At 40.5% G+C, this 15,282-nt stretch overlaps 1 protein-coding gene across 2 annotated transcripts in view; it reads right to left on the bottom strand.

The window, feature by feature from the left end:
- Positions 1–14,002, bottom strand: part of LOC148043162 (transmembrane protein 182-like) — a 32,951-nt gene extending 18,949 nt beyond the window's left edge. Inside the window, exons 1-2 of one of the 2 annotated variants that reach the window (XM_087727487.1) lie at positions 13,690–14,002; positions 10,496–10,619 (exon numbers count right to left, since the gene is read on the bottom strand). In XM_087727487.1, coding sequence (XP_087583613.1) covers positions 10,496–10,619; positions 13,690–13,842 — 277 coding nt within the window. In that variant the 5' untranslated portion in view covers positions 13,843–14,002. The remainder of the gene's footprint in view (positions 1–10,495; positions 10,620–13,689) is intronic. The other variant, XM_087727486.1, reaches the window with a different exon arrangement.
- Positions 14,003–15,282: the final 1,280 nt, after the last annotated feature.

Below are 15,282 nucleotides of genomic sequence, written 5' to 3'. Positions count from 1 at the left end.
GAAACGTGGGGGAGAAATACTCAAAAAATCAATCGAAAAGTGTGGAGGGGGGATACAGAAGAAAAGATATAAAACACATAAAAAGAAGAAAAAGAGAAAAGAAAGTTTAGAAATAGGAGACTAGCAGAATGATGTGATCCAGTAGAAAGAAATATTGCTAACAAGGTAAAAATATGTTTTAATTAGAATGGGTGGGAATTATATTAAGAACCTTAAAGCTGTTAAATAATTATGTTATGCTGATTATATAAAACTTGAAACTTGAAGATTCGTGTTGTTAATGGAAAATTGATGGAAAAGAAATGATAAATTGTTTATTTTTAAAGAGAAAGAAATATTATATTGTTTGTACATGTTAAAAAAACTAGAAATAGGACAAGAAAAGTAATATGGCTAGAATTGGAAATAAAGGAAATATAAAGTAAAATGAACTGTGTCTTTCGGTGGGAATGTTAAAGGGGGAATTTGGACCACACTCTGTTCACAAAAGAAGATTTATTGTGTGACAAAAATAAATAAAACACTTTAAAAAAAAAGAAATAAAAAATCTCTCTGAGTCTGTTTCTGTATAGCGCTGAACAGCTACATTTCCAATTCTACACATACAGGCCGTTCTCCACTTACATCCGTTCATGTAGCAACCATTTGCAGCACTGGGGGAAAAAACCCATCCTCATGATCCCAGGCTCAAAATTCAGAGGCTTATGTTTCATGTTTATTTATTATTTATATTTATTCATATTTTGGACATGCAAAGTCAATTGAGACGCCGGATTTCACCCCACCACAGGGTTACTAACTTAACTGTAAAGAATTCACTTAACGACTGCAGCAGGAAAGGCCATAGAATGAGACAAAAGTCACAACTGTCTTGCTTAACAACAGAAATGTTAAGTCCCAATGTGGTCATAAGTCAAGGAGTAACTGTCTGTTAATACTGGGCTTGATTCTGTAAGGCAACTCAACTGTTTTCATATTAGGGCCAATTCTTCCTTCCAGCTTCCTGGCATTCTCTTTTCCACTGTTTTGCCTGGGGATTTCAAAACCTTTTGATGGCAACAATGGATGTTACCTCTTTATGTGTTTATATTACCTCTCTAATACTCTGCAGCTGCCTTGCTCTTCCTGGCTTCCTCGTCTGTAAAGGTCCTATTTGAAGTACCATCCATGTATGTTGGAGTAACAGCTTTTCTTGGGACACAACAGACGGGAAGCCCAGGCAGGTGCAGCTTATAAGATGATTGCCTCATCCGATTGGTTCTTGCCACACTCACAACCCTCCTTCAGGCATCTCACAATTAAGGTGTATGGGAGAACAAGTAACTGCCTTCATATTACAGCCATAGTGTCTTCTGAGGATCAACTTAGATCAACCTTCTTAAATCTCTTCTTACACAGTCTTGAACCTTTTTCTTTGACACAAAATTATCCAAGAGAAGAGAAGAGAAGGAATAGAAATAGAAATAGTAAAGGAATGAAATGGAATGGGAATAGAAAATAGAAAATAATAGAAAATAGAAAATAATAGAAAATAGAAAAAATAGAAATAGTAGAGGAATGGAATAGGAATAGAACTAGAAATAGAAATAGTAGAGTAGAGGAATAGGAATAGGAATAGGAATAGAAATAGGAATAGGAATAGGAATAGGAATAGGAATAGGAATAGGAATAGGAATAGGAATAGGAATAGGAATAGGAATAGGAATAGGAATAGAAATAGAAATAGAAATAGAAATAGAAATAGTAGAGTAGAGGAATAGGAATAGGAATAGGAATAGGAATAGGAATAGGAATAGGAATAGAAATAGAAATAGAAATAGAAATAGTAGAGTAGAGGAATAGGAATAGGAATAGGAATAGGAATAGGAATAGGAATAGGAATAGGAATAGAAATAGAAATAGAAATAGAAATAGAAATAGAAATAGAAATAGAAATAGAAATAGAAATAGAAATAGAAATAGAAATAGTAGAGTAGAGGAATAGGAATAGGAATAGAAATAGAAATAGAAATAGAAATAGTAGAGTAGAGGAATAGGAATAGGAATAGGAATAGGAATAGGAATAGGAATAGGAATAGGAATAGGAATAGGAATAGGAATAGAAATAGAAATAGAAATAGAAATAGAAATAGTAGAGTAGAGGAATAGGAATAGGAATAGGAATAGGAATAGGAATAGGAATAGGAATAGGAATAGGAATAGGAATAGAAATAGAAATAGAAATAGAAATAGAAATAGAAATAGAAATAGAAATAGAAATAGAAATAGAAATAGAAATAGAAATAGAAATAGAAATAGAAATAGAAATAGAAATAGAAATAGTAGAGTAGAGGAATAGGAATAGGAATAGGAATAGGAATAGAAATAGAAATAGAAATAGAAATAGAAATAGAAATAGTAGAGTAGAGGAATAGGAATAGGAATAGGAATAGGAATAGGAATAGGAATAGGAATAGGAATAGGAATAGAAATAGAAATAGAAATAGAAATAGAAATAATAGAAATAGTAGAGTAGAGGAATAGGAATAGGAATAGGAATAGAAATAGAAATAGAAATAGAAATAGAAATAGAAATAGAAATAGAAATAGAAATAGAAATAGAAATAGAAATAGAAATAGAAATAGAAATAGAAATAGTAGAGTAGAGGAATAGGAATAGGAATAGGAATAGAAATAGAAATAGAAATAGAAATAGAAATAGAAATAGAAATAGAAATAGAAATAGAAATAGAAATAGAAATAGAAATAGAAATAGAAATAGAAATAGAAATAGAAATAGAAATAGAAATAGAAATAGAAATAGAAATAGAAATAGAAATAGTAGAGTAGAGGAATAGGAATAGGAATAGGAATAGGAATAGGAATAGGAATAGGAATAGGAATAGGAATAGGAATAGGAATAGGAATAGGAATAGGAATAGAAATAGAAATAGAAATAGAAATAGAAATAGAAATAGTAGAGTAGAGGAATAGGAATAGGAATAGGAATAGGAATAGGAATAGAAATAGAAATAGAAATAATAGAAATAGAAATAGGAGAGGGAGAGGGAGAGGGAGAGGGAGAGGGAGTGGAATAGGAATAGACAGACATAGACATAGACATACACATACACATACAGACATAGACATAGAAATAATTGAAATTGAAATTGAAATAGAGAAATGGAATAGGAATAGGAATAGGAGAAATAGAAATAGAAAACTAGGACCTTGGAGGTCTTCTAGTCCAGCCCCGCTCAAACAGGAGAACCTATGCAATCTCGGACAAGTGACTGTCCAGTCTCTTCATTAAAAACTTAATTCATTAATAAGAAAATATAATAATAAAAATAATTAATTAATAATGAAATAGAGTTGAAGCTTGTTCTCAGAGGAGATGAGCTTCTGCTGTCACCCTGACCACGACCAAATAGGGTGCCAACTAAAAATTTCCCAATGCATTTTTTTGCATCTGCTCATGAACAAATACTCAGGTAGCAATCGAACACAGCCGCGATGATTTCCCCTTCCATGCCTTTTTTTTTTTTTTTGCATGCGCATGCGCAGTCAGTCTTGCTTCCAGTAACAACCAAATTGGGTTGCGACCAAAGTCCTGGAATGGATTACGGTCATGACCAGAAGTTCCACTGTATAGTGTTGTAGCCACTGATGCTGTGTGTGTTAGGAATCACGAGAGATCCTCTGAGCTTACTGTGTGGTTTAGTGAGATCCAACCTGTGAAAATCCACTGAAGAGAAGCCCAAACATTTGCAAAAGTATATATTAAAATCTTGAAAACAATAGATTTTTCTGATGCTCTTCTGGACCGTCTGAATTTTGTGGAATTGCAAAATCAGCCTTTTATCTCCTCTTGTGAAGCAATTAGCTAGGTGAGGGTATTTAGTTCTCTTCACTAAACCCGTGATAAGTGGCAGCAATAAAAGAGAATATCTGTAGCTCAGGGTTGAAATGCAGCGTCCTTGGTGCTCTCTGAGCTTGGTTGTTTTCTTGCAGACATTTCATTACCAAACTAGGTAACATCATCAGGGCTAGAAGGGAGTGGGGTTTGCTCTCTGCTTATATACAACAGTTGTCTGCAATTAGAACTGGTTATATTCAGTAAGGGACCCGGTGGCTCAGTGGCTAAGACATTGAGCTTGTCGAGCAGAAAGGTCGGCAGTTCAGCAGTTCAAGTCCGTAGTGCCACGTAACAGAGTGAGCTCTCATTACTTGTCCCAGCTTCTGCCAATCTAGCAGTTCAAAAGCAGGTAAAAAATAGTAGAACAATAGGAACCACCTTTGGTGGGAAGGTAACAGTATTCTGTGCGCCTTTGGTGTTTAGTCATGCCAGCCACATGACCACGGAGACGTCTTTGGACAGCGCTGGCTCTTTGGCTTTGAAATGGAGATGAGCACTGCCCCCTAGAGTCGGGAATGACTAGCACATATGTGCGAGGGGAACCTTTACCTTTAAGGATCCTTTACCTCTGCCTTCTAGCTCTGATGTTGATACTTAGTTTGGTACTTAAATGTCTGCAAGAAAAAAACCAAGCTCAGAGAGCACCAAAGACCCATACTCTTCCTTCCCCTCCTCCACCCCTTTTAACCCTGATGATGTTACCTAGTTTGGTAATGAAACGTCTGCAAGAAAACAACCAAGCTCAGAAAGCACACAGGACCCCTCACTATAACTGAGTTCACATGCCATGTTAAGCTATGGTTTGATTGCTTGCATTATTTGTTGAATAAGGAATATCCTTTAGCCACAATGCATAGTTTACAAACCATAACTCACCCAACTTGCTATGAGACATTACGGTCTAGGAACTTACTTACAGTTGCCTATGGCTCTGCTTGGCGAGCACTGAATTTCCAAGCCATTCTTGTTTCCAGAGAGGAACTTTCTATAGCACATCCATGCAGCTCAACCACACGTTAACAACCATGTTGCAGGCTAAGAGAGAACAGATGCTCGCTTTCTGCACATTTGCTAAGGAAGCTTGCAATTACAGACCTAATTCAGAACTGATGATTTCGTTGTTCCTTGCATGTGTGAAGCATTAAGCGTCACCTACGCCTTAATTTTCCCAAGAGAAGCAAAATAAAGAATAGAGGCGAAACCTGCTTAATGAAACACTTTGTACAGATTGCAAAAAAAAAATATGTAAACCTTTTTTTTCAATAGGGAAACTTAAGATGGGATTTGGCAGAAAGTTGACTTCTCAGCACAACCTGCCACATTAAATACGCACGTTGTCTCTTTTCTAATTGCTGCTCCTTATGTAGCTTAACCATGAAACCGACACCAAAAAAACAGAACTGGATTATCAGCATGTTCAGAAAACTTCCAAAAGGAAAAAAATATGCCAGTGTACCCTGGCCCCAGAATGGTGATCAATTGAAGAGGAAAGAAATATATCTAAGGTAAAGGTTCCCCTTGCACATATGTGCTAGTCATTTCCGACTCTAGGGGGCGGTGCTCATCTCTGTTTCAAAGCCAAAGAGCCAGCGCTTTCCGAAGACGTCTCCGTGGTCATGTGGCGGGCATGACTCAACGCCAAAGGTGCAAGGAGCACTGTTACCTTCCCACCAAAGGTGATTCCTATTTTTCTACTTGTATTTTTTATGTGCTTTCGAACTGCTAGGTTGGCAGAAGCTAGGACAAGTAATCGGAACTCACTCCGTTATGCAGCGCTAGGGATTCAAACCGCTGAACTGCCAACCTTTCTGCTCAACAAGCTCAGTGTCTTAGCCACTGAGCCACCGCATCCCCTATTGTATATAAACAGTTCTAATTGCAGAGAACTGTTGTATATAAGGAGAGAGCCAACCCTACTCCTTTCTAGCCCTGATGATGTTAATTAGTTTGGTAATGAAATGTCTGCAGGCTCATTTCAACCCTGAGCTATAAATATTCTCATTTATTGCTATCACTTATAACAGGTTTAGTGACGACAACTAAAGATCCTTTATTGTTTTATAACCCTATATATACATATACATACATATACATACATATACATACATATACATACATATACATACATATACATACATATACATACATATACATACATACACATACATACACATACATACACATACATACACATACACATACATACATACATATACATACATATACATACATACATACATACATACATACATATATACATATATACATATATACATATATACATATACATACATACATACACACACACACATATATACATTTATTTATTTATTTATTTATTTATTCATTCATTCATTCATTCATTCATTCATTCATTTATTTATTTATTTATTTATTTATTTATTTATTTATTTATTTATTTATTTATTTATTTATTTATTTATTTATTTGTTTATATTAGAGTTACAACCCCCGATATGCCCAAATATGGGAGGAAGATCACTACTTCCATTCTCTGTCCTTCGGCTCGTCACAAGAGACCATTCAGACAGAAACCCAATATTTTTACTGTTGCCTTTTTGTTATATTTGTTGTATTTGTGCTGATAAATAAATAAAGGGAGACTAGTATAGATCTATTTCAAGCTATTTAGCTCTCATCAGCTAGATTCCCAGTAAGGGTATGGCTAGCTGATGAGAGCTAAATAGCTTGAAATAGATCTATACTAGCCTCCCTTTATTTATTTATCAGCACAAATACAACGTGTGTGTGTGTGTGTGTGTGTGTGTGTGTGTGTGTGTGTGTGTGTGTGTGTATGCTGGTCTTGTTGTATTTGGGTCTTTTCCCGTGTAAGATTGAGATTGTCTTGGCAACTTTTCGGCGAGGTCTCACTCACCATCTTCAGGTTGGTGTTTTCGGCTTAAAGCGTGGTCGGAGCTGCCGTCTTTCTATAAATCTTGGTGTGTGTGAGTGTGGAGTGCTGGCGTTGTTTCAGTAAGTGGATTGATTGGCTGTGTGGTTGTATCATGATTGGTAGATTGGTGATGATTGGTGCTGGCTGTGGGTCCGTTGTTGTTTTGTGTCGTAATGCCCTGGATGGTGGGTGGGGCTCATTTGTTGTCTAGGGCTGGTTTCCAGATGTCTACAAAAATGTGTGTGTGTGTGTGTGTGTGTTGCATTTGTGCTGATAAACAAATAAAGGGAGACTATTTCAAGCTATTTAGCTCTCATCAGCTAGCCATACCCTTACTGGGATTTGAACCTGGGCTGTATTACATATTAGGCAGTTATGTTAGCCACTAAGCCACAGGCTCTCCTCCTTTATCAGCTACACAATGACACAATACATACATACATACATACATACATACATACATACATACATACATACATATAATTTTATGTAATTGTATATAAAAATACAGTTAATCCTTGATTTACAACAGTTTATTAGTGACCATTCAAAATTATGACCCTGAAAAAAAATGATTTATGACCTTTTTTCAGACGGATGACTATTGCAAGATTCCCCCTGGATGATCAGAATTTGGACGCTTGCCAACTGACTTGCGTCCTCAGGGTCATGGAATCCCCTTTTGCCACCTTATGACAGTTGCTGTGTCAACGGGACACAGCAACTGTCATAAGTGTGAGTCAGTTGCCAAGCATCCAAATTTTGTTCACATGACCATGGGGATGCTGCAACCATCATTGGTCTGAAAAATGGTCACAAGTCACTTTTTCCAGTGCCGTCGTAACTTTGAATGGTCACTAAGTGACCCGTTGTAAATCGAGGACTACCTGTCGTAATGACATTGCAGGATTGGAGTTAAAAATAAACGGATTGGGTTTTCCTCATTTTATCTCCAAGTCAACCTAGTTATGTTACGTCCACCGCCAGGGCCGGATTTAGATGAAAAGAGGCCCTAGGCTATTCCACTTATGAGGCACTTTTACCTCCCATTTTTAAGTTTGTAAATTACATAAGAGACAATAAAATACATCATTACTGTGATATATATCAATATATATCAATATATATAGCTGGCCTCCCGACGGAGGGCGGCTCTGTTCTGCGGCAAAGGCAGCGAGGCCAGCCACCTCCCCTGCTGCGCTCAGCTGCCCGGCTCGGCCCCCTCGCCCTCACCTGCCTGGCCACTGGTGGGCTCCACGTCGACGGGGCGGCTACTGGGAGTGGCCGCGCCTCTCGCCCGAGCGCCGGTGCCGGGAACGTGGGCGGGCTCCCCAACTGCCGCGGCGCTGGAATGATCTTAACCAATACATTTTTATGTTTGTTTATTAGTCATATGCGTAGAATTTCTCCTTATTTTCGGTTCAGTGTTTTAGTGTTCACTGTTTTTAGAATAGTGTAATTTTAATTTTGCTAACAATTTGAATGTAGGCCCCTCTTGATCTTGTGGCCCTAGGCTGAAGCCTAGTTAGCCTATAGGAAAATCCGGCCCTGTCCACCGCACAATCACAGCTACTATTTCAGAGTTACTACAACCTTCCAGGAACAGGATTTCCCACAGGTATTAATGACCCCAAAGCTTATCGTGACGAAGAGTAATAGGATGAATGTTAAACAAATTAATTAATGATTATCCACTTTGCTTTAAAATGTTTCCCACCGAACGAGAGCCCTTCATAATAAATGGACATTCGTTCGTGCAAAATGACTAATGAAATTTCTACTGCATTAATTATTGCAACGGCAGAAAGGAAAGAAGGAAGGAGGGGGGAAAAAAAGTCCAGCCAAATGAATTTTGCTCTGATCGGTCTCATTAACAGAGACACCAAGAGTAATAAAAGATCTCCTAGTTATCTCGTCTATCTCAAGCCATGGGAATGCGTCTCGAGCGTGGCTTAATTTGATCATTTGACTTAAGGTAATATCCTGTTAAACAATGCATTCTAATAATTAGGCTTAGAAGGGTCTCCACGATGACATTAATGTGCAATCCAACATTATCTGCACTTTATCAGCTCTGGAAGTTCAAGGCAAGGAATCATCTTGGGCTCCGTTGCTGTGCTTTGCACATTTACCCATATTTTTTGGACTATAAGATGCACCGGTGTATAAGACGCACCAAGATTTCGAAGAGGTAAGTAAGAAAAAAAAAATTTGTCCTCCCCGGGTAGAAAATGAGCAGAAAACAGGCCACTTTTTGCAAAAAATGAGGCATTTTTGCCTTCCCCCAGACCTGCTGAAGCCTGTAGGGTGCTCCTGGGTGCTGGGTGAAGGCAAAAACACCTCTGTTTTTGCGAAAAATGGTCCATTTTTGACCCTTTTTTTTCAAAAAAGGGATGTGGGGGTGAGGCTTTGCGAGGCCAATAATGGCTGTATCCGGTGTATGAGACACACCAACATTTCCATGCTCTTCTAGGTGGGGGAAAAGGTGCATTTTATACTCCGAAAAATATAGTAGTTATGTCGGGAGGGTCTATGACAGGGGTGTCAAAGCAATTTCATTGAAGGCCACATCAGGATTGTGTTTGACCTTGGGAGTGGGGGAAGGGGGAATGACCAGGGTGTGCAGGGTGGGCATGGCCAGCTGAATGTCACACATGTTGGGTACACCTGTGGTGGACTAGTGGGGCTAGGGGGAGGGGTCCATTTTCAGCTGCCACAGCCTCCTACAGCACTCTGCCAGTGAAAACCGTTGTTAAGTGAATCACTACTGTTGTTAAATTAGTAACATGGTTGTTGAGTGAACCTGGCTTTCCCTCCCTCAAGTCTTAGGTTTTTAGATGTTAAAAGAACTTTAAAAGTAGTAAGGCGAGGAAGTGGGCATCTTCTCAACCACAGTGATGGCAAAATGATGGCCAAGTACCTTGGGACATTATAAGTATAAGTATAATCTTTATTGTCATTGTACTGAAATACAACGAAATTGGTTACAATTACAATGCAAATTCCACCCTTTCGTGCTTATGGGGTAGTCCTCAGCTTACGACCCACAATTGAGGCTAGATTTTTGGTCGCCAAGCGAAACATTCGTTAGGTGAAATTTTGCTCCCTTTTGCAACCTGTATTGCCATAGTTGTTAAGTGAATCACTGCAATTGTTAAGTGAATCTGCTTCCCCTTTTCTCATCAGACGGTGGCAAAAAGTGATTGCATGACCCTGGTACACTGCAACCATCATAAACATGAATCAGTGGCCAAGCATCTGAATTTTGATCACTTGAGGATGCTGCAAAAAGTGTGAAAAACAGTTGTAAGTCACTTTGGTCAGTGCTGTTGTAACTTTGAACAGACGCTAAATCAGTGTTTCTCAACCTTGGTGACTTTAAGTCCTGTGGATTTCAACTTTCAGCTGGCTGGGGGATTCTGGGAGTTGAAATCCACAGGACTTAAAGTCGCCAAGGTTGAGAAACACTGCGCTAAATGAACTGTTGTAAGTCGAGGTGTCAGACTTGGGGAAGTGTGGAGTAGGTGGAAATTTCCAAGATGACCTACTGAGAAAAAAAAAAGGCATACACTTGGAGTCCTAAAACAAGACAAAACCCGGATAGATGAGTGAGAATCTGAAACAGAAGACCTCCCTTTGAGAGAATATACAATCATTCTGACGTTGCTTCCTCTCTTACTCACTAAACCAGAAGTTCCATATCGTCTCTCTGTAACCTTCACCAAAGAACCAGCATCTCCAAAAGAAACCCTCATGGTGGAAAGTCAGGATCCCTTTGCCGCTTTCTTCCCAGACTGGCTTCCCATCCTGTTTTCAAAACAAACCAGAACCATTTAGAAACAAGTTTCACTTTGGCTTAGAGAAATTAGAGAGAGCCGAGGTGGCGCAGTGGTTAAATGCAGCACTGCAGGCTACTTCAGCTGACTGCAGTTCAGCGGTTCTAATCTCACCGGCTCAGGGTTGACTCAGCCTTCCATCCTTCCGAGGTGGGTGAAATGAGGACCCGGATTGTTGTTGGGGGCAATATGCTGACTCTGTAAACTGCTTAGAGAGGGCTGAAAGCCCTATGAAGCGGTATATAAGTCTAACTGCTATTGCTATTGCTAAATTACATTCTCACAAACAGTCTGAGTCCAGGCCTTCCTGAATTCTGTTAATTCTTATGTCTATGGAGATTCTCATTCCTCCAGGTCATGGTTGTCCCAAAAGTGTTTTTTTTTTCCAAAAGGCAAGTGGACTTTCTGGTTTTTCTCTGAAGACGTTTCACTTCTCATCCAAGAAGCTTCTTCAGCTCTGACTGGATGGTGGGGAATGGAAGGATTTATACTCCTTGCAGACAGCCGGTCATTTGCATCCTTTTAGAGGGTTGTTGAGGCTCTTTGGAGGTTGATCTATGTCTTCAGGGTCAGCTAAGTAGTGCAAATATACTTAGTACCCTAGTGTGGTTTATGCTGATTGTTTATTTGGGATCCATGACTATCATTAAGTGTTGTATCTAATGGTTTATGAGGAACACATTTTTTATAATGACTATGATAATGATCTATCACTATTGTTGTATGTATGCTGAGAGCTTATGCACCAGAGACAAATTCCTTGTGTGTCTAATCACACTTAGCCAATAAAGAATTATATTCTATTCTATTATTCTATGCTATGCTATTCTGTGCTGTGCTATGCAGTGCTGTGCTATTCTATTCTATTCTACTATTCTATTCTATTCTATTTTTTCTAGTCTAGTTATATTCTTTTCCGTTCTGTTCTGATGCTTGTGGAGCCTTCTTGGAACTGCTGAAAGGACTGTTGTAGATAGGAGATAGAGGATGTCGTATCCCTCCCCCTCTGTTGAGAGAGGGTTGTTCAATTTTGACATAGAGGACCATAAATGTGGACTTTGCTGTCTTCAAAAGATTCTTATCTACTGCCAGTTTGAGTCTGTTGATTCTTATCCAGTGTCAATCTATTGCTGACCATTAGCTGACTAGATTCTTGTGAACAGGTATGAATAATAAATTATCTTAGTTGAAACTTAAAGCAAGGTCCATAGTTTTTGCCCCTAACATTTTGTCCTCTAAGAGGGCCCATTCTCCTAAAGTTACCATGTGAGAGATGGGAATTTTTAGATGTCACCTTATTTTCTACTATCTTCTCTGATCCTCTTTCCAGATGAATTTTACAATAGCACTTAGACTTATATACTGCTTCACAGTGCTTTAACAGCTCTCTCTAAGCAGTTTACAGAGTCAGCCTACTGCCCCCAACAATCTGGGTCCTCATTTGACCCACCTCGGAAGGATGGAAGGCTGAGTCGACCTTGAGCCTGTGAGATTTGAACTGTCAAATTGCACTCTAACCACTGCACCACCGTGGCTCAATAGATCTGAACTGTTCACTTACAGTCAGGTTTTGAGATTAGGTAAAGGGTGTCCAATGGTTGCCCACCCCACATCTGCCCTGCCTTAGTATTTTAACAGAGAACCAAAATCCCCCGCCACCTCACCCCGAGCTGTGCAGCCATCACATTGTTTCCACTTCTGCTATTTCTCTTTAAATGATTGTCACCCCATCTGAATTTGCATCTCAAGTGTAAAATTGTAAACGTACCTTTTCTATCAAGCTTCATTCTCTTTTGGGGAAGATTGGATTCATTAGCCTGGGGGGCTAATAAAACCATCTCTTCCTCCCAACCTATCAGGCAGAAATATTGTATACCTAAAATGTTCCCCCCTCTTCCTCTTTTGCTGGGGAAATAGTTAAGAAATCAAAGAGGAGCTAAAGGTTTGAAAGGGCAGATAGCGATTTAGCCATTTGTTTTCTGCAGGAATGTTCCTAATTTTTAAGTAAAGCAATGGAGAAATCACCCACTGACCCTTCCAGGATCAATCGATTAAATCTGTAATATTTCCTATGTAAGATTTACCAATGATACACAATGCGATCCAACTGCTTAAGAAAGCATTCTATCTCAAGGGTACATGGAATGTACTTTCTATTTACAGAATACAGATTGACAGAGTTGGGAGGGACCTTGAAGGTCTTCTAGTCCAACCCCCTGCTCAGGCAGGAAGCCCTATAACCTTTCAGACAAATGCCTGTCCAATCTCTTCTTTAAAAAAACAAAACCTTCCAGTATTGGAGCATTAACAACTTCTGGAGGCAAGTTCTTCCACTGATTAATTGTTCAAGAAATCTCTCCTTGGTTCTAGGTTGCTTCTCTCCTTGATGAGTTTCCCTCCAGTGCTTCTTGTCCTGCCTTTAGGTGCTTTGGAGAATAGCTTGACCCCAGGGGTGGGTTTCTCGCCCCGTTCCAACCGGTTCGGTTCGGTTGGAACGGGGCCGGCAGCGTCCTCGTGCACGCGCGCAGTGCACGCATGCGTACTAGCGCCTGTGCGATGCTCCAGCTGCTCCTGGAGGATCGCGCAGGCGCTGTATGCGTTCTGCGCATGCGTGGAAGCGCAGAACTCATCAAAACCGGGTAAGAAACGCAGGCGGACGGGTGGATCCTTCGGCGTTCCCGGAAGTTACTTACTTCCGGGTTCGCCGACCAACCGGTTCGCGGGGACCACTGCGAACCGCCTGAAACCTACCCCTGCTTGACCCCCTCTTTTTGTGGCAGTCCCTGAGATAGTGGATCACTGCTATCATCTCACCCCTAGTCCTTCTTTTCATCAAACTACCCATACCCAATTCCAGCAACTGTTGTTTGCATGTTTTAGCCTCCAGTCCCCTAATCATCTGAGAATAATATTCCCAAATTCTGTCTTTTCCTCTTGTTTTAAGCAATATCCTTCAAATCAAGCCACCATGACCCCAAACTCCCAATAACGATATTCTGGAGTTACAAAAGTTTGGGGTTCTTTTTTTTCCTTCCCTTTACCTCTTCAGAGGAGTGGTTGTTGTTCTCCGCTTGAAATCCTCCACACTTTTCCGTCACCAGCAGCCAGTAATCTGTCCCGAAGGCTACTAGGAAAAGGAAGACGCCGAGGACGCCCAAAATTGCAGCTAAAAGAGCTGCTATTTTGATCTTCATGGTGGGGAAAGGAACGGGAAAGAGGGGCTTGAGCCAAGGAGCCTAGAAGGGTGAGGCCTTTTAAAAAAAAAATTAAGAAAGAAAACATCCAAGGGCTGAGTGTGCTAGGAGCTGAAAGGAGACCTATTTTAAGAATGGGGACTGGCAGCATTTCACGAGTGTATGCATTGCACGAGGCAGCAAGGAGACAGCTCTGGGTTGAGTTTCCAGACAGCTGAGGCATTTCAAGCAGGATTAGGAGTGAAGGCTGGAACGAGAACGCTTCCCTCCAGTCCAGAGAACGCATAGAGAAAACATGTTTTCTGCTTCATGCCTCCAGCTAGACAATCTATTTCAGGTTACAACACGACTGGCCTGGACAGACAGGCACCACTGCTACTTGCTGTCCAGCAAGCTAGGATGGGCATGCATGCCAAGGCCCCTTTGCCAAATTCGGAGAGGTTGGCAAGTCGACACCTAGGATGGGTGAATCTATTGAGTTTGGCTCCTCCCGTGTTTGCAAATGTGTCTAGTTTAGTTTGTCACTTGGAAGATATATGTACACACACACACACACACACACACACACACACACACACACACACACACATTAGCCTATAGGCCCAGGATGACGAACCTATGGCACTGAGGGCATGCAAGGCATTTCCCTGTCAGCATGCTGGCCCATTTTTTCCCTCTGGAGGCTTCAAGGAAGCCTCTTGAATTGAATTGAATTGAATTTATTGCACTTATATGCCGCCCTTTTCCCCAAAGGGGACTCAGGGCGGCTCACAATCCAAGTCAGGGAAGGGGATACAGATAAGGGATAAAAAAGACGGACAAAACAATACACAATTTAAAAGCACACAGCAACCATACCATTCAAGGGGGGGGGCAAAAGCTCTTTAGCCCCAGGCCTGTCGGAACAGCCAGGTTTTAAGGGCTTTGCGGAAGGCCTGGAGGGTGGTGAGGGTTCGAATCTCCACGGGGAGCTCGTTCCAGAGGGTCGGAGCAACCACAGATAAGGCTCTCCTCCGGGTAGTCGCCAGTCGGCATTGGCCGGCGGATGGAATTCGGAGGAGGCCTAATCTGTGGGATCTAATCGGTCTATTGGAGGTCTATTGAAGCCTCCGGAAGGAGAAAAACGCCCTAACAGGCAACCTGGAAGCTGGAAAACGGGCCATTTCTGGCCTCCGGTGGGGCAGGAGAGGCCGTTTTCGCCCTCCCCAGGCTCCAAGAAAGCCATGCACACATGTACAGGGGCTACATTGCTGGGTGGAATTGAATTATGGGGTGGGCACGCACAAGTGTGCTTTTGGTACCTGAGGCAAAAAAATGTTCACCATAACTGCTATAGGCCATATCAAAGCACAAGGTTCAAACACACATCACCGATAAGATCTTATACAAACAAGTTAAAATAAGGGAAAATACAATAGTTATAGGATAAGATACCATATA

The sequence above is a fragment of the Thamnophis sirtalis genome, unplaced genomic scaffold, assembly GCF_051295495.1.
Source record: "Thamnophis sirtalis isolate CommonGarterSnake01/CBP01778 unplaced genomic scaffold, rThaSir2_p1.2 scaffold_13, whole genome shotgun sequence".
In the NCBI taxonomy this organism is placed as follows: domain Eukaryota; kingdom Metazoa; phylum Chordata; class Lepidosauria; order Squamata; family Natricidae; genus Thamnophis; species Thamnophis sirtalis.
The sequence above is the reverse complement of the archived record's forward strand: the minus strand, read 5'-3'. Positions and strand labels throughout refer to the sequence as shown.